This window comes from Xenopus laevis, chromosome 7S, assembly GCF_017654675.1.
Source record: "Xenopus laevis strain J_2021 chromosome 7S, Xenopus_laevis_v10.1, whole genome shotgun sequence".
NCBI lineage: Eukaryota > Metazoa > Chordata > Amphibia > Anura > Pipidae > Xenopus > Xenopus laevis.
The window spans coordinates 60,333,376-60,353,754 of record NC_054384.1 but is presented as its reverse complement, the minus strand read 5'-3'; the positions used below and the strand labels follow the sequence as shown (position 1 = coordinate 60,353,754).

The window sequence follows — 20,379 nt, the reverse complement described above, 5'->3', positions numbered from 1 at the left end:
TTCAAATGCATATTGCATTTATATAGGTTTTTTTATAAAATGCACTTAAGCACATTTTTGTCAGTTCCAAATGTAACCCTTCTATTCAAGTTTTCTTGTCAAGAAGAATGTAATGGAATCAGCTGATGTGTTCAGATGCGCTCAACCCTGTATCATCAAATGCATAATAATGTCTGTGTGCAAGAAGCTTTATAAGTACCGTAGCTCATACTGATTAGTTTGTGTATTCTTTTTGTGCTTGCTATGGTTTCCTCCCACAATCAATTAGCTGATGCATTTAGGTAACTCAAACCTGCATCTGAAAAGCGCATCAGTGTGTAAGAAGCCCTAGGGTAGGACTTCATGGACGTTTTCTGCATGATCCCATGCACTGCGACAAAACTCCTGGGCAGATCTTGCATCTAAGTACCCAGGCCCGGACTGGCAATCGGTGGGTTCTGGCAAATGCCAGAAGGGCTGCTGTATTATTCCATAGAAAGTTACCATATAGTGGGCTGGTAGGGGGCTGTTTGGGCCTCTGTGTACTTGGAATGGCAGGGCCTATTTTGACTCCCAGTCCAGGCCTGTAAGTACCCTTATACAGACCAATTCAATGGCAGTGGCTGACATATTAGCCAGCAGCAGGTTTGGGGCTCATTTGTATTACATTTCAGGACTTAATGTAAATGACATATGGTACATTTGACTAAAATACAACATAAGTGGATATCAGTAAGTCCTTTACATGCTTTGCCTGGGTTGTTCTGGCACACATGAATGAGGGGGCATATGATAGCCTTCAGGTAAATGACAGCAGCAGGGAATTATCTATCATGCAAATGGAAAGGCGAGGCATCTGTTGGACATGATGTGCTGAAGATTAGTTAGCCGTGTGTGACTTTTGCTAGGCTCCCATTCGCTCTACATAGAGTCAGCCCCCGGCTGCTGTCACAGCTCCAGCCCTGCCCTCCCTCAGCCCCTCTCACAGACTGTACGGACATAAAGTCAGAAATAACAAAAGCCCGGCAAGAAGGCGGCTCAGCTCCATGCTCACAAGGACCGCGGAAAACCAGTGGAAAAAAGAGCGAGGAAAAGGAAAGTTGGAAAACACACATTTCTCTATTTGGAAGGAGAAACCATCGTGCGATTCTACAGAGCGCCGGGCTCCATTGTGTCTGTGCATCAGTGTGTGAGTGAAAAGAGAGCCGCCTTCTCTCGCTAAGGACTCCCAGCTGAAGGCACTGGCACCCCAGCCATGAAAGCTGCGCTAGATCTCAAACCGACATTAAGCATCAAAACAGAGAAAGAGTATGAAGCGTATTCGTGCTCGGGTGAGTGGGTGAGGGAGCAGGGCCGGGGTGCACATAAATAAACACGCTGTGCTACACATACCTGAGGAGAAGCGCACGGGAAAGCGCACAGCAAATGCGCACAAATATATTGCTCACACACACACACATCTGCTAGGGCGTACTGATGAGCGTGCAAAACATCTACTCTGAATTGCTTATTGATAGCTGAGACTGAGACATTCAGTATATTAAGGGCACAAAGACACAGTACATGAACACACAGCAAGAGGGCACAGAGGGCAAGAGGGCACAGGCAGTGACAGTCCAGTAAAATGAAGTACAGGAGGGCCTGCATGTTGTTTAGCACACACATTGTAAAATACACCACACACATCTATCTATCTATCTATCTATCTATCTATCTATCTATCTATCTATCTATCTATCTATCTATCTATCTAATCTATCCACACAGTGTGCACAGAGTAATGATGTGTGCAGCTGTGCTACTTAGAAACCCACCTGGGCCAGTACAACAGGAGGGCTCTTATTGAAATGGAAACAGAACACACAGGGATGATTAGAGCACAGACACATATAAGAAAACCTCAGGAAAATGTAGATGTTTGCTGAGTATGAATGGGCCGTGGGAACATTGCACTGGAGAGGGGCTGCACTCAGTACCTATGCTTTTGATAGCTACACAGGGCTGACACAAAAGAAAATAGCCAGCATTATAAGGAAAGGGAGCATATGGTTTGTTTAAACACATATTGCACATATAAAGCTGAACTATAAAATCCATAGTTAGACCTGACTTATGATGAGTTTTGTTTGACAAGCCACTGTGAAATGGGCAAGATGTTTCTGTGGTACAGAATACATCTGGAGACATTGTAAGGGTTGTAGCAGGTAAAAAACTGGCTACCAGGAACATGACTCCAAAGTACAGCTACATGTAACTGTGACAGATGCATTAGGCACAAGATAGAAGAAATGTTTTGCCAGTTAAGAGAGACTTGCTTAAACCTGCCACCGTTGATAGAGGTTTGTACTATTAGAATATATTGTACATGTCTCTTGTTTGTTTTGTATCTTTATATGTCAGCTGCACGGATATTCTGTTAGTTTTGAGACCCGGCCCATAAGATTGCTTCACAGGTGAAGAAAAGCACAGTTTTTGTGGTCTTATTAAAAGAAATTTCTTTTTTTATTCATATTTATGCAGCTGCAACTTGAGCATCTGGGCTGCTGCGGTTTGAAAAAGCAAAGGGTGTGCGTTAGAACTGAGAAAAAAAAAAACCTTGTTTCTACCCTCCCTCTACAATTTAATTTTGGCAGTTTAGAGGTTGTGTGACCCAGTCATTCAATCAGCACAAATAAAGCCTTCATGACTTTTTTTTATTTTTCTCTACAGTTTTACCAGTCAGTCTTCTTTGTGTGTAGGGAGACACTGCATTGAAGGTTAGTCTGCAATTGAAAGGGTTAAAGTATGTCGCTGCCAGCTGGAGCCGAGAAATAAATTGAATATTTCCCCACTGGCACTTAATTCACAGTTGCTATCCCAAACATCTTTGCAGCAACCACTCAGTTGCATCAGTACAAAAGCCCTTGCACAACTGTAGAATTCAGCAATTAACAGTGAGAGAGACATTGATTAGCCTGTCTCACTCAAGGGGTTGATGACATTTTGGCTCCTAAAGTACTTTGATCTAATGCACTGAACTATGCCAGCAGCAAAGCATCATCCCATTGAATCCTTTATCACCCTTTTTATAGCCTTGATACTACTAAGAATTTTGTTTACTTTATAATGGACATAGCTGTGTATTCTCAGCAGCCACATCTGGTGACTCGGCTGCTTGCTGGTTGTAAATTTGTTAACCATTTCAGTGACCAAAAGTACAGCACAGCAGGCTCTCATTTCATGTTTTTTCGAAGGGGGGTGGGGGGATTTGTATCCTGTAACAGTTTCTGTGCGCACAGCAGAATTTTAATATGATATGTGACCATCTGCAGAAAGTTGCTGAACAGCCATCATTCATGGCCATTCTTTTGTTGTCATAGTACTTGTTATTTATACAGTTCTAGGAGCTCTGCAAAGGCAGCAGCCAAAGAAGTGATATAAAACACTTGACAAAAAGATTACATTATATATATATTTTTAAGATAATAACAAGTTTAACATTAGCTTTAATAAGGGCATCAGAAAAGAGTCCCATATATAAAATGTTTTTGTTCTTGGACAAGTTGTTCATTGGAATGCTTTTTTCCCCCAGTGATATGGATTATGTGGATATTTTTTAGGCCCCTACCCAAAGAATATTACATCTATTTTAGTAATTATCATTTGACAATAGCTATATACATCAAATTGTAGTGTATCTGCTTATGGGTTAACCATATAGCACATTATTTTTTGTTTCGACCTTTGCAATAGTAAGTGAGCATTGCAGCACCTCTTTAGCAAAGAGAGAGGGATTTGTTTGTTTGTTTTGCATAATTAGGCACTTGAAAAGTGCAAATCTAAATAATACAGTAAAGTACACTTGCCTTCCAGACAGGGTCTGCAGATTGTGGAGATAATGAGATCAGCAGTACAGATTAGTATCTCTGATCTTTTAAAATCTCTTATCTAAGTAAATAGCTTTACTCTTGGCATTAACTTTCCACAAACAACATGGTAGATTTTAGTAGGCCATGGAAGACATGCAACATGCAAGAGATAAGTTTCCAGTGAGATGCATGACCAGTATGCAGTAAATAACTGTAGCACCAGTATACCACAACTCAATTTACATGCATTGTATATACTTGCACTGTAGGAGTTATAATCTGATTTTGTTGCCTGAGGCACAGTAGATACATGCCTTCAAAGGGTCAAAAGGAGGTGAACAGAGGGACTAAACACACGTTTCTCAGTTAAAACCCATACATATAGCCAACGATTCCTTATGTCTTTCAAAGAACACAGTCTGCAAATGTTGCAGCTCTAAAACCAGACTTTCCCAGTTTGGTATTTATATGCCATTATAAATGCTTGCACAAACCATTCCTTGATCAACACCATTGTTGTGACCAAATATCTGCCGGTGGCGAAACACGGAAATTCGTCCGCAAATTTGTGCCTGGCAAATTTATTCACCCATCACTAGTAGTATTTCTATGTTGGGAGTTTATTTCATTTAGTTTAAGGAGGACTAAACTATTATATATTGAACTTTTTGAACCAGCCGAAAGTTTAATAGTAATGATCCACCTTCACAGTTGTTACAAGAGTTGGATTTTATAAGAAGTGTCTGTGACATGCACATGCTCAGTGTGCTTTGAGCATCTAATATAAATCAGCACATTTATATTATTTGTTGATGTGACCCCTTTTAGACTAAGGGCTGGACTCCATGGACGTTTTTCATTGGATCATCGCCCGGTCACAACGCAGGCGACAAGTGGGATGGAGTCGCAGGCGTCTTAAGATCTAATTGGACTGAACGAAAAGTCGAGGTAAAAACTACATTACATCTGACACGACTGTCGGATGTGAGCACAGAAAGCAGCATCTTCATTCAACAGTCTAACCGTGTAGTTTTTACCTGCAAATTTTCGTTTAGTGCAATTAGATCTTGAAGCCTGTGACGCAATCCGACTTGACACCTGCGGCTCCATCCGACTTGACGACTGTGTTTTGTCGCTGCGCGATGAACTGCTAAAGAATGCCCATGGAGTCCAGCCCAAATCAGTAGATTATTGGTGTGTGTATATGAGGGCACACCAATGGCATTTGGACATTTCTGAAAATCCTGTAGGCTAGGAATACATTGGCCTGTTAAGCATTTTTTTTTTCCCTTACAATAATCCTTAGTCCGGAGGCTGAATGATCTGATATCTCCAGTTTTGCTCCGCATGTAGATGAGGGTTAAATTGGGTAAAGATGTGATTGCTAGATGACTTTGCTGAACAAGATCTCTTGGTACATGGTCAGCTTTATTGTGACTAGTTCATTCAAGAGCAGCTGTTCAAGTTCTGATGTGGGTTGGGTACCATAAAAAGGGTAGGTGGTGGGCAGGATATCGGTTAGGTAAATGGGGTTACAAGCTGTTGGGCAATGCAAATTGCTTGACTGTTTGCAAAATAAGCTTTCTTGCCCTTGGAAGACTTACATTTTTTTGATGACATCACTTCTGCATTTCTGTGTGTAGTTGTAAAGCAGGTTGTGGATAAAACAGTTTAAGACTAGTAGTGGGCTGTTTGTATTGTGCACATGTGTCTATCAGGATGTATTGTGTGTCCTATGCAAGTTATATAGTGAAATTAATATTTCTGGTGACAGTGGAGCATTTCCACAAGTTTAAATGAAGCTGCTGGTTACAAAGATAACAGTTTGTTCATACCATAATCCCTGTGATGAGCTTCTTTTGAACAGACCATTATATGATCCAGATTAACACTTTTTTTTTCCACTTGGTTAATTCATTTAAGGATTTTGGTACTGATGAGGCAATAGATACGGTAACAAATGCATTTGACTGTTCAGCCAAAATGTTACACTTCTTTAACCACAGATCCGTCTCTAGCACTTCTATGCCTCAGAGCTATTTCCAGCCTTCTGATTGTGTTTTAAAACAAGAAAAATCACCCTTGCCACACACCATAGAGAAAACAATAGCCGGTAGAGATGTATGTCATTTTGAGAGTACAGAAGCGTGAGACAGAGCTGCTTGTGTTGTAACACACAAACACCTTTGCATCTGTATGGCTTATGCGTTATGGTTTTCAGACTGATTTGTGTTGCTGAATTTGTGTTGGCTATTTATAGGGAAACTACAATTAGTTCTAAATCATGCTTAGTATGGTGGAATGTGTCAGGTATACTGGTATAATATACTGTATCTGTATACAGATTATTGGCAGACAGTGGGAGTTTTTGTTTGTTTTGCTTGAATTTATTATGACTAGCAGAATAGAATTGCCTCCTTTTTATATATATATATATATATATATATATATATATATATATATATAGATATATATAGATAGATATATATAGATATATATATATATATCTATATATATATATCTATATATATCTATATATATATATATCTATATATATATATCTATATATATATATATATATATATATATATATATATATATATATATATATATATATATATATATATATAAAAAAAAAAATCAGGTGCACAGTTGAGAATGCCATTGAGACTTAGGGGATGTCCAACCACAAACTGTTTATATGCAAAACAACAAATTGTATTTTAGAATAAAATGTATACACTTTCTAAACTTTAATAGACCTACTGTAATGCATTATTTATATTAGTGATTTCTAATTGCTCTTAATCTGTCTGTGTCTGGCACCCTAAACATTGCAGCGAAATTTAGCAGTTTAACTGACCTAGAAAGGAACTGGCTTCTGCCATTGTTTCAGTAGTCAGAACCAGGAGAGTGCAGAGAAAATGTACTGCTTTCAAACTGTAAATTGTGTTTGTTATCCTACATTAACAATAAGAGCACAAATGTCAGCATGCATTAACTATATAACTAACATATGGGGGAGTGGCAATATATTAGACACCACCCAATGTACTAAATTGCTGTTTTTTATCAAACCCTGGCCATGGAGGTGAGAATCTAGGGTCAAAGATTTTTTTTAGCCAAAATGTGATGCCCTGTGTGCATGTTCAAGGTGCATCAGCCACAACATGGAATATTCTACACCTCAGATGGAACTGAAAAAGCCTGTGGTTATGAACCCTAAAAGAAAGCATTTGAGGAATGGGCTCAGTGCTGACCTATAAGCCACTTCAGAGAGTTAGTTCTCTCCAGCTTAATGTTAAGCAAAGCATTTTATCTCTAAATAACCTGTCATCACAAATAAGAGTAAACATAACATATGGTCACCTTTTGGCTTTTGCAGAACTGTGATTCCCAGCATACCACCCTGCCTCCTCTCTCCAGCTGTAACTGGGGCACTAAGGACTGACATTTCATGCTTATTCACTGGGGTTTTGATTTAGGATTTTAGTGATTTCCCTCGCTTTTAAATTCATTGCAATCAGATTTGTATCAAATGTACTGACTGACAACTGCTGTCACACAGAGCATGTCTTCTTCAAGTGTGCTATATTATAACATGGACTTGGAAAGACAGTAAATTATATCATTGTAAAGTAATTTCCTTTATTAACTTGCTTACTATAGCATTCTTATGATACTGTATGTGCTGCTTCCTCCTGTATCCAACAGATTTCTGCCCAAGCAGAAAGATGCCCAGTGCAGGTAAAGCCTGTCATTCAAGGGTCTTTTACTTTGCATGCAAAATATATACTTCTGTTTAGTGTTTGCATCTCTGCAAGAAGTGTTATCTGTAAAGTAAAATATGGGACCCACTCATAAAATGATAGGGGCGCTGTTTGAAGCATGTTGTTGTTTGTATTATGACTTTTTGAGAAACATATGCACCCACCTAAAGTTTGTGTGAATCACACGTTGCATAAAATAATTTGCACCACTTTAGATTCAAAAACATTCCAGTGTTATATTTGCAATCCACATAAGGGTTTGAGTATTCAGATCCCCAACCTGCCTTTACACTGCTTTTGAATGAATGTGTATAGATGTGTGTGATGTAGACATAGGGGCAGATTTAGGGGCAGATTTATCAAAGTTTCGAACCTCACCACATCAAAACTCACTCAATTTCTATTCATTCCTATGGGTTTTTTAAAAGAATAATTATCAAAGTGTACTCCATTGATAAATATGATTCTAAAAAGACCATAGGAATGAATAGAAAGTGATTGAGTTTTTCTGTGGTGAGTTCAAATCTCACACTTTGATAAATCTGCCCCATAGTGTTCCTTTGCATCACACCAATGTTTCTCTGTATTAGGGTTTGGCCACACAAGTGGATCCGGGGAGATTAGTCGCCCCAGCGACGAATCTTCTCTTCTTTGGGGCAACTATCTCCCCGAACTGCCTTCCCCCTGCCCTCCGCTGGCTAAAATGAAAATCACCTGTGACAATGCACACGCTGAACTTCGTTTTCCGAAGTCGCTCAAAGTTGCCACACGAGGAAACGTCAGGCGAGATTGAAGAGGATATTTGTTGCTGGGGCGACTAATCTCCCTGAATCTGCTCGTGTGGCCTGACCCATGGAGTAAATATTCTCCTTAGATTACCTGCTTTAAAGGTGTTGAAGAAGCACCGACCTACTGTTTTAAAAATGTGTTTTCTGTAGTACAGCCACTCAGATTTGTAGGTTTTTGTCTTGTTGCTGCACATATTCCTTTATGCAAGTCTGCAACAAACTCAACTTTTACCTCTCAAGTGAGTTGAGCATGAAAGTTGAGGCCATCATACTGCCAAAAGCTATACAGCCCTAACTAATTGCCAATAGATGGATCCTTTGGGATCAAAGAAAGTACAGTATTCATGTTATTTGGAACTAGGTACTGTTTGTGTACTCAGACCTAATTGTTTTCCGGTATGAATGGTTTCTAATTAATAACTGATCTTTGTTCCTTTTTATAGTACATTTTAAACTCCATCTTATAACACTCCAGGCTAAACAGTATATTTGTACTGAACTTTCTCATGTGATTGCCAAGATCTGTGTTACATATTTTTTCAGGGTACTTCTGCTTTGGTATTAATGCAGCTGCTGGCTTCTTGATGGTAAATTGATAACACTCGGATTCCGGTCAGTTCTTCAGACTTATATTATACCTCCCAACATTTTGGGAAAAAAAAGAGGGACAAATAAACTTGCCGCTCGTAGTGCGGTAATTTTTTTTTTGACTACGCCCATTTTTGTGGCCACACCACCTAATTACAATGTTCATTTTACAATATTTGCCAGGTTATGAAAGTTTAAACATATTTCTGTGTTTTTGTTATTACAGTTTTGTTAATGAACGTGAATTGCCCTTTAAGCTATGAGTCTAACTTTTCCGAAGGGACCTTCTTATCTAAATTGTTACAATTACTTATTTGCTTATCTCAAAATTGTTACAAAAGTATCTTAGCTGCATCTGGTGGCTGTTCTGGGCTCTCTGCCAAAAGCCAATTAAGTTAGAAAGTTTGTATCTTTTTCTGGCTGTTCATGCAGAGAAAGTCTGGACTTTTCAGTACTAATGCAGGACTATGGTTTGAGCTGTCAAAAGTGGGACTGTCCCGCTAAATCTAGTTATGCAGAGAAGGCTTCTTTCACCTTAAAAATTTTATTTTAGCCAAAGTGAAACATTGGGCATAATCGGATTATCTTGCCCATTTTAAGAACAAATAACTCTTTTTTTAAGTTTAAAGATGGGGTGAGCTACTTCTTTTGCACAGTTTCAACATACCTGAAAGAAAATGCTGTGTCAAAGAAAGAGGGGGAAAAAAAGCCATGTATAACCCCTTATAGTTTTCTATCCCAGGAGCTGTGGAAATCCTACCAATGACTCTCAGGTTGCTTTGCTTAGACTTTTCCCACATGTGAGGGACATCTTGTGAGTGACTGGATGTTGTGATAAGATCCTCTGCTGTAGTGGAAATATCTTTAGGTGGCGTGAAGGGGGTTTTGCTTATGACAGAAATTCCTCCCATATGAAGGTTACAACACACACTGGCTTGTGAGAAGATGTTCTCAGATGAGGAACAATTCCCATAGGGAGCAGCACAGTAGGGCTGTGAGAACAAATTCCATTAAGGGGACTGCTCTTCTAACAGAAATGACTTCCATATGAAAGGGGCACCACTGAGGGTGTGTGAAATTGTTCTTTGAGCTTGATTTCTTGTTGGTGTAACATGTCCCTAAGCCCCATTTTAAATAAAATAAATATGCCTTTAACCCATTTATTGCCAGAAATTCCATAGCAATACTGCTATAGGGATGTCATTAAGTGATCGGTTTTCAAAGTTTTTCAATGTGGTTCCCATATGTATGTAGAGGGCATATACATGCGTTGGTGGGGGGGATAGATGAAGAATGAATGCATGATGACTGTGGCCCTGGGAGGAGGTTAATCAGGCAGTGTGGGAATATTTGGAAACTGCAGTCAGTTTGGCTGTGGAACAGGGAGCAGTGATTTAGCTCCCATGCACGCTGTGACGATTAACTAGACTCATCCATTCTGGTGGTCTCACATTACACTAGGGTGACTCAGTCACAAGAGGAGGAGAAAGAACAGCCGTTAACCCTGCCACATCTGGGAAGACTAGAACCCTGTGCTGGTTTTATGTGGAACTGGAGAATTTATTGTACACCATATTCCAGCTTGAGAACAGGCAAAAGGAAAAAATGTTGTACAAAGACCAGTCCAAGCACTGATCAGTGCAATAAAACATTACTTTTTACAAACTGCTATACAAAAGCATTATCCTGCTAATGCACACAGCCTGGAGCAATTCTCTCTGGAAGAGTGGTGGTTGCTGCAAAAAAAGTGGCTCTACAAAATATAGTGATTATTTATACAACAACATATTTTAGTTATTGTATCTACATAACTTAACACAGTCACTTTAAAAAAAAATGGGTTTCAGTGATAACAATAGATTATAGGAATACATTTTTGCAATTGACTTTATATTCAAACTAATTTATTATTTGGAAAAAAATGTGTGTGTGCGAATGGAGAAGACATGAGTTTATAGTTCATGGAAATACTCTGTAATAGAAATGACTTTTATTTGGCCAGGTGTACTACTGTCTCTTAATGCTGTTTATCTTCTTGCTTCTTGGATTTATGGTTTTATTAGAAGTGCTTCCAATTCATTACACATCACCAGTGTCTTCTTGTATGTTAGTTCTTTTATGCCACTGAAAATCCTCTTTAACCTCTCTATTGTTAGAGGTGTTAGCTGGAATCACAAATCTGGAATACAATTTTCTTGGAGTTGGGGGTGACTATATCTGTAATTATTTGTGCAGAATTCTCCAGGATTTAACAGAGCCTCAGCCAAAGTAATAGTTATGGGGGGGGGGGGGTTAAGAATCATTGGTCTCTTTTTTTTTTTTTTTTTTTTTTTTTACAGTGAAGCATGTCTGGCAGTTAACATTAGGTTGTAGATCTGGCTTATATTAGTGCAGAATTTCTCAGGGCGACTGCTTAGCCTAGCTGTTGTACTGATAGTTCTCAAAAACATTCTCTTTAATAGGTGAACTCGAGCTAGAAATGGCTACTAAGTAAATCCAGGATGGGGTTGACTTAACTATGATGGTTGACCTAGAGCCCCAATCCATTTTTACACAGAGGTTATATGAGCAATATACTGGTCTTCTGTCTGTAATAACCACAGTCAGTGGAGTAACTAGATGTTGCTGGGCCCCACAGCAAATTAATTCTAGGGCCCCCAACATATCCAGTGTTTCTCCTGTTTTAACAATATATGTTGAAATTGCTCATCAATGAGAGCCTCATGGGGCCCCCTGTACCTCCTGGGCCCCCCTGCAGCCGCAGGGTCTGCTTCCTCTGTAGTTACGCCCCTTACCACAGTTATTAATCAGCTAAGGTTTAAATTGGAAGTTGATAACTGCATGAAAGATTTCTTTTGGGATATATTTTTGCAGCCTTGTAAAATATTTAGAAACTCATCTGTTGTCAGGAAAAAAGTGTACATTATGTATAAAAACTTGCCATTGCTGAAAAAAATCCTTGTTTGGGGCAATAAAAAGAAAATTTTAAGCACTCCGTCAAGTCACTATACACTATCAAGTTCACAATGGAATAACTTGATTACGTTCAGGCATTTGTCTTTCAAAACAGTGTCACAACGATCATTATGCCTCATTCTCTATTGCTCCAAAATTATATTTTTATTTATATAAAGTCTGTCTTGCAAATATACTTTTTTTTGCACACTCAACATTTTATGCCCTTAAAAGACCCTTTGCTAAATTGTTTTACATATTAACAAAAATCCTGAAAACCACTTGGGGGTGGCACATATTTGCAGTGTTAATATACTCGCCAAAGCAGTTTATACCCACAGTGATTCAGTGATTTTTGTGAAAGCTGCTATATTATGTTACATGAAATGTAAACTGTCCTAAAACTTAATCTCCCAGAGGCAATAGTTGCCATTGAAAGTGCACATTCTGTTTCCAGTTCACAAAGCCAAAATGTATAACTGCAGCTCTGGAAGCCTAAAGCTCCCTTATACTTTGTTTCTTTTCTTTGGTTGAAGTGACCGATCTAGGTTGAAGAAAATGATCTTAAATTGCATTACTAGGATTGATACCCTTTGTTACTTAGAAAAGGTACCAACAATTCAATTGAATAAGTGCACGAACAATGTTTTCGAAGTGGTGTTTAATTCTCCGAACCATAAGCATTAATGCAGTCTACAACCATAAGACCAACCTTAAGTTGGTCTTGTGCGAAAGGCATGTTCACATGGTACATGTATGTTGGGCTGACAGTGTCAACTAAAATGTTTATATACCATGTATATTGGTTGGATCATTTGACATGTTTGTAAATTTAATATGCTGGCACGCCGTTTTTCCAGTCTATGGTACATCAGAATGAACCACTATTCAAGCTATACGCCAAAGTGAATAAAACAAAAGAAAAGTAGGGCATACCATGTATGGGTCCTTGCATGGTATCCATCCATTTGGCTTGCAGACCAATCTGTTAAATACTGATTAGTATCAGCCAGTGTATAGCCACATTTAGTAAGAAGTCACTTTATGGCATAATGCTCAAGCATTGCCAAAGTAGCTGCTATAAAGAGAGTTTTCTAAGAAATTCATGAAATCATGGCTGTTAGTAACTGACTGAAGAAAATATTCTTCTTCTTACTAAAGCTCAAAGTAAGAGCTACTTTAATATTTGAAGGAAGTCAACAATAGAGACCAAAAATGGCTGTAAATGTTCACTTTGTGCTGTTTTCAACAACCCAGTGTATACATTGTTTGTATTTCTTTGTAAATAGAAATACTGTTCTTATTACCTTTCCCACATTTGTAATGAGGAAGAAGGCCTGTCATTCACACATCCCACTGTAATGATCATTGCCTTGCAATAGAGAAGGTGTGATTCTTTTAAAATGGACAAATAAACATTGTGAGAGATGTGATTTTATAAACCTATTACAGAACAAGAAAGTGTGCTTTATTGCTGCTATAGAATAGGTAGGATTATTTTATTTGTGATAAGGTTCTCCGCATGCTGGCTGTATTACGGTTATCTTTCCATTGCATTTGATTGCATCACTGCTATGGCTAGTGCAGATGTACAGTATAATCAGCTTTTATTGGGGATGTGGACGCTGTACGTTAATAATAGATACAAAAATCCCATTGTTGTTGAATGGGAAATGAAAACGAAAGACAGTAGTGCTTATATTAACATCTAGAAAGGGGTGGGTTTGAAAGTGATGTCTGTTGTTGTCACCTCAGGCTACAATACTGTTTTTAGTACCTAAAATAGTGTTACCTATTGCTTGCCTCGGTGGTTGTTAGACTGCAGATTCTGCATTGATTCTATGGAATCATTGCTGGAAAACTTAGTATGGAGGTTTTAGTAACAAGAGAATACTCATTAGGCAATGAGTGTACAAATATGGAGTCCATTATCCAAAACTGAATGCCTGGGGCCTGAGGAGTCTTTATGTAAACTTGATCGCCATGCCTTAAAAATGGGCGGGAATAAGCCATTAGGATTGTTTTGCTTGATTTACCCAGCTTAGTTACTATCTAGTATTGGGTACACCATATACAGTATTTCTATAGTCAATAGGGATGGGTGAATTTTTTTTGCCTTGTTTCGCTGTGGAAATGACTCCCATAGACTTGTATGGCGTCGTGCGAAAAAAAAAGACGCGCGTCAAAAAAAATTCGTCAATCGACAATTTTTTGGACGCCCATACACTTTAATGGGCGTCTGACATTTCGCCAGCGGCAAATTTTTTTGCGAAATGGATCAAATTCGGCCCATCCCTAATAGTCAATCCTGTATTTTAGAGATTAATGCATTCCATGCCTGTAGTATATTGCACACAGGTTTTTAATTCATTACTTACTTTTAAAAAAAAAAAAAAAAAAGCAGTTTGAGGTCCTATTATCCTGGAAGATCATGGTACATCCCATGAAAGCTGGCCATATGCAGGCAGGTTGACACTTCAGATTCAGCCCCCGAGATGGCAATTTTTTTGCTGTGTATGAGTCCTCACAGATGGCCTCTCCAATAGATATCTAACCAAAAATTGACCAGACATATATCAGGGATGTTTTAAAATCCCATTGGGTGGGGTCCGCATTGGCACATTGATGCAGTCCTACATAAACAATGATAAACTGTAAAATATAGTGAATAACGTACTAATGTATTATCTTCAAATAAAGTGTGAACTAGATATAAAAATGATACTTATATGTTTCTATAGTCAGTAGGAATTGGTAAATGTCGCTGAAAGGCTGCATTCTTTACAAAAATGCCCCTAAGCCACCCCCAGCTTAGACTCACTAGAGAGATTGTTCCTTCAATCCTGCTGTTCTGGGGGCCAGTGGCTTAACTCAGTGGGGCACGGGAACAGGGGGTTCTGCACTGTGGGGTCTGCTTTCTTTATAGCTAATAAGAAATCTCCCTCCTCCCCAGCTGCTCTCATACCGGCGAGGAAGGGGGTGCAAGTTGGTGTGGGTGGAGTTGGGGAGGGACATGGGTGGAGTCAGGGCAGGGATGGGAAGTGGGCGGGAGGATGGGGACAGGAGTGTGCCGGGCCCCTCTCGGGGGACCCGGCGCACTCTAGTTACGCTACTGCTGGGGGATGTGATATCCTTACATATGTTGGCGTACGTAAGAAATAATTCATCAGATTGCCTCTGACTACAAGTCACTTTTATTGTATAACAAAAAAATAGAGTTTTACAGTGATGTAAGGATTAGTCCACAAATAAATGTTATTAGTTATATATGGAGCCAGCTAAGACTAATGAGGTGGTACTGAGGTAACTCTTTTTTTTTTCCATCTTCACAAGACCTGCCTATTCACCGCATACAGGAAATCGGAGGTCATGCAAACATAGCACTGGTTTGATATTTTAACAAGAAAATTCTTTGCTGATAAAAGAAATAGGCCAAAGAGAAACTTGTTAAACTGACTGAGAAAGAAAAAGTTTGTTTCTGGCATTTCAGTTTTCCTTATTAAAGACCTATATATACATTAATTGTGTCCTTGTCTCTGTTTCTTACCAGTACTTTTTGATTTAGCGAAAATATATCTTAGTATTGCCTTAAAGCCATTCCAGTAACATAATAATACTAATGTGTTCCTTTAAGTTTCCTAGTATTGTGTCGCTGGTAATAAAAACCACTGTACTATTTTATTTATTTATTTTAAACCTTCCCTCATAACTTTCCCCTTAGACCACTGTTACTTTCAGGTCCAATACTCCATTGTGATTTAAATTAGCCAAGCAAACATAGCTTGGCTCTGTGCTGTCCTTCTTAACTAGAGTTCTTGACAATGTCCTGTCAAACTCATCAGCGTCACTTTATGCAAGCTTTGTTGTCAGGAAACTATATTGTGCAAGACATCTTGGATTGTGATATGGAAGAAAAAATAGCCAGAACTGCATTCAGTAACTTAATAGAGATTAATACTTCGTATACTTCTGAGACCTGCAGCAAATTTTGGCTCACTCCTCTGATATTCGGTGAAACAGAACAAGTCGTAATAATTGTCCAGAAGCCATGAATGCAGTAGCTTGACCTGCAAGCTCTTCACTCACATGAACTAGGGTAGATTCTTTATCTGGCACTCCATAGCATAGTATTTCTGGGTGTTATGCTCCTGGTCTGGCACGGAAATTGCTGAGAGGATTTGGCAAACACGTATTCCTAGAGGTATATCTTGATTTGTCATGTTCTTTAAAAGAACTGATTTGTGGATTTGGCACACAACCCTTGCATGACACAGCATTGTATTCTTGGAAGATGTTACGCAATGTTTTATTCATAGCAGGCATTCTGTGCAGTGCTTTCAAATGCATCAACTTTAGTACATTTGAGTATGATGTACAGCAGGGGTGCCCAAAAAGTAGATTGGGATCTACAAGTAGACCTTTAGCTAGTGATCCGTAGATCTCCAGACACTTTCAACAAACCGCTTGTGACCTAAATCCTCCTGTTTCATTCAGATGTTTATTCTGTTCTGTTATTCTGTTTATTCTTAAGGTTATGTAAGAAATAGTTATTTGTTAAATGTAGCAATAACATTTTCACATCAGAATAATATTTAAGTAATATTGTCCATGGAACAGAATGCTAACAATGATTTTAAGGATGTAGATTGTAATGGAACAACATCACTAAAAGTAGACCTCGCATTAGTAAAGTATGGGCACTCCTGATGTACAAAAAATACTATATCTAGTAATGCCATATTTTTACAGGTAACGTCCATGTTGCATGTCAAATCTAGAGCAACAGTCTTGTCAAGAACTTCACTTTAGCACAATATCAGTCCTTTTAATGCTTGGAATTTGAAAACCCCTACTGTAAAATTCTTATACGTAGCATCTGGATAAAGCAGGTTGATTGGATTTTATTATGTTGCTTCACACAGATGTCAGTGGTCTTTTGTTTTCTTGCTGTGCAAGATTGATGGATGTGAGACACAGGGCAGGGTGTCACATAAGAGGTGATAAGAGACACAGAGTGTGTACTGTATAACTGACCTTTATCTGTCAGCCAGTAGTCTTGGGGACACAGGTCAGGGCGCATATGTCAAAAAAAGATGTGGAGAGATCACTTATGTCCTTAACAAATAGGTCCATTTGTTAAAACAGTATCCATTGTACAGATGTGTGGCCAGAGGTACAGTATACTACAACACTAGCAGCAGTGAATTAAGTATTTTACAAATGTTTTATTTATACTTTCAGGGATTTGGTACTGTTTTTGCACTAGATGCTCATGAATAGTTAGATAAAGAGAATAATAATTATGTAAAGATAAGCATTTTAACACAACCAATTCTTTCTACAAAGCTATCCCAAGATGCCCTCGTAATGGATTGTTAAATTTTAGAAAAATCACACACACTTCTTTATTGGTCGGATTTTTTCTCTGGTTGGAGTTTTAAAGGGGAAAAAACTACATTTTTCGTTAAAAAAAACCCTCAAATTTTTCAGGATTTATTAAACCCTGAAGCTGTTAAATGAAAAGTACTCCATCTCAAACCTGCCAAGGTAATGTAGAAGTCAATGGCAGAAGTCCCATTTACAATTAGAAGATATCATGATTTGCATTGGGTTTCGTACAGTATTCTGAAAAAGTTGTGGTTTTCGGGCGATAATCCAAAAAAAATATACAATTTGGTTATTTTTACAATTTTATTGGGTCCTTTCCTGCACCAGATTTTTTTCAAGTAAATGTATTGATAAATATGGTAAAAATGTGCACGGAGTTGAGAAATTTTCAGATTTTAGTAAATAATCCCCATTGACCAATAAAGACAATAAAACTGTATTTTACCCAGCCCTGTCAAACTTGTTGACTGACTATATTACAGGGCAGTTGTAAAGGAGAATCAGTTTTAGAGTCTTTATATTTGATCACACCTTACACAGAATGCCATATAACCCTGTTTTGAACTCATAAAAAATCTTTTTGCTTTTAGATATGGAATGTGCAGATGTCCCGCTTCTGACACCCAGTAGTAAAGAGATGATGTCTCAAGCTCTACGTGCCACTTTTAGTGGCTTTACAAAGGAACAACAACGTTTAGGGATCCCCATTGGTAAGCCATACCACTTTAATTCACAGTATTACAATACAAATTTAAATTGTAGATAGAATTTGTAACATCTGTTCTGTGCTGTTGCAAACAGATGCTTGTTATATTCTCAATGCAAGGTAGTTAAATGGGGTAGTTAGACTAACTTTAGACTAACTTTTAGCATGTTATAGATTAAGATATATATATATATGTGTGTATATATATCTATATCTATATCTATATCTATATAGTCCTGTAAGTACCTGCACTCTTTCCTTCACAATCCAAGATGGGTGCTTGGTCAAACATGGTATGTAGATTTCATGGACCAGCACTCCAAAAGATTTTATCAAGAATTTCTTTATTCAAATCCTCCCTCTGTGTACACCAGCTAAGCATGGTCAGAGTGACATTGTGTGACTTGAGTGTTAAGAGAATGGCAACGCTTGATTTCAAGGTGGCTTACTAGAGGAAAGGCCAAGTACAGATATTATGGAACATCTTCATTGTATAGTCTGTGCATAGTGCAATTTCATATATACATTGCAATGTTTTACCCATAATGCAGCAGTTATTCCCATAATTCAGCATAAGGTATGATTACCATTTCAGAGTCAGGATTGTATCATTTACAGAAATGTAAAATTACATTTGCATGTGATTTTTTTTTTTGGGCGCAACTCTGTTCCTCCTATTGACACAACCCACTGTAGGAACTCTGGAATTAGTGCCAAGTTCAAATTGGCAGTAGCTGAGTTCACTAAGGATGATATGTTCACTTGCACATGATTTAACCAAGAAGCAGGACAGACTGATGGTTTTTGGGGCAAGTGTATAAAATTTTCAAGAAGTGTGTTTGGATACAAGTACCTTAGTACATGCACTTTTAGAGCCAATACAATTTTGGCTGTGCTCATAAATGAGCCCTTTTCTGTTCTCTGTACTGTTTCTTCAGATTGTAACATTATATATTTCCATATCTGATTCCAGTAAAGGTTTGGTTTATGGGTCTGTGGGCAGACTGCAGCCTTAACTACATTCCTAAACTAAAAGAATCACTGGCATTTGATTTCCTTAAATGTGAAGATTGATACATTGTTGCCACATTCCCCACAGTCTGGGAACCTGTGCCATTCAGATAACATAAGGGTCTTGGATGCCTTACATTGACTGTACTGATCCATGTCCCACTGCAACTCCTTCAGTTTCATTGAGTAGGAGAAACAATAGCTGCCTGAAAGTAGTTTCACCCTGAAGTTCTGGCTCTGGCAAAATGACCTGAGATGGCTGCCTACACACCAATATTACAACTAAAAAAAATACACTTGTTGGGTTAGGCATGAGATTTTACATTATTTGCAGTGTAAACAGTGTAATATAGTAATAAAAACGACACCATAAAAACCACGACCATCCCTTTTAAACTTTAAAATTTGTTTCTAATATTCCATTTGTTCTGGTCAGATCCCCGAGAATGGACAGACATGCATGTGAGAGAGTGGGTCTCGTGGGCAGTGAATGAATTTACTCTGAAAGGAGTGGACTTTCAGAAGTTCTGTATGAGCGGAGCAGCATTATGTGCCCTGGGGAAGGAATGCTTCCTAGAACTGGCACCAGACTTTGTGGGAGATATCTTATGGGAGCACTTGGAGATCTTGCAGAAAGGTAATGTATTAAATATCCATTTCATATGCATTGGTCGCTAGAGGTGCGTCTATCCATTCTTAAACTAAATAGTTAACAAATTCTATTTTGTGTAACACGTTCCCATAGTAACAGCAAGGCTGAAGCAAACATTTACTTTTTTATGCCTGTTTCTGACCTTTCATTAAATGACAGTGAATGGTTTGTTTTACAATCCCATATGCTAATGCCTTCCTTAATTATCTGCGTGTGGCAAACTGCACTTTCTGAAAATATCTCCTTGTTCAGTATCACTTTAATGAACAGGGCTTACATTTGTCAAAAAAATGCATGGTGTTTATTACGTGGCCTTAAATGCCTTTTATCTTTGCACTGATCTAATTATCCACCTAGCAAGAATCAGATAAGCAGTAGCGTCAACTTCCCTGTTTCTTCAAGTAAAACAACAAGGGCATTTTTGTTATTAAAGCAATAGGCAAAAATTATTTTCAGCACAAGCCCTATTAATTGAACTCATATTGAAAAAGTGGTATAATACACTTTCACTTGAAATATGTTAAGTAAATGTAAAAAAACAAGGTTGTTGGTTTTCTGCCATTATGTGGCTTTGCCCTATATTGCCTTTGTTTTTCCCTTTCTCATTCTGGCTTTTTCATCAATTAATTTTTCATCTTTTCATTCTGGTTCCTTTTCTCTCATTGCCATTTCTCTTCTGTGATGGCCCGGGTAG

The 20,379-nt window shown here is 38.3% G+C and overlaps 1 protein-coding gene across 3 annotated transcripts in view; it reads left to right on the top strand.

The window, feature by feature from the left end:
• The first annotated feature begins 306 nt into the window (after window positions 1–306).
• The window catches only part of ets1.S (v-ets avian erythroblastosis virus E26 oncogene homolog 1 S homeolog), a 41,320-nt gene continuing 21,247 nt past the window's right edge, over window positions 307–20,379 (top strand). The window contains exons 1-3 of one of the 3 annotated variants that reach the window (XM_018226840.2): window positions 307–430; window positions 17,907–18,026; window positions 19,470–19,670. In XM_018226840.2, the coding sequence (XP_018082329.1) occupies window positions 17,909–18,026; window positions 19,470–19,670 (319 nt within the window). In that variant the 5' untranslated portion in view covers window positions 307–430; window positions 17,907–17,908. 3 annotated transcript variants of the gene reach the window in all.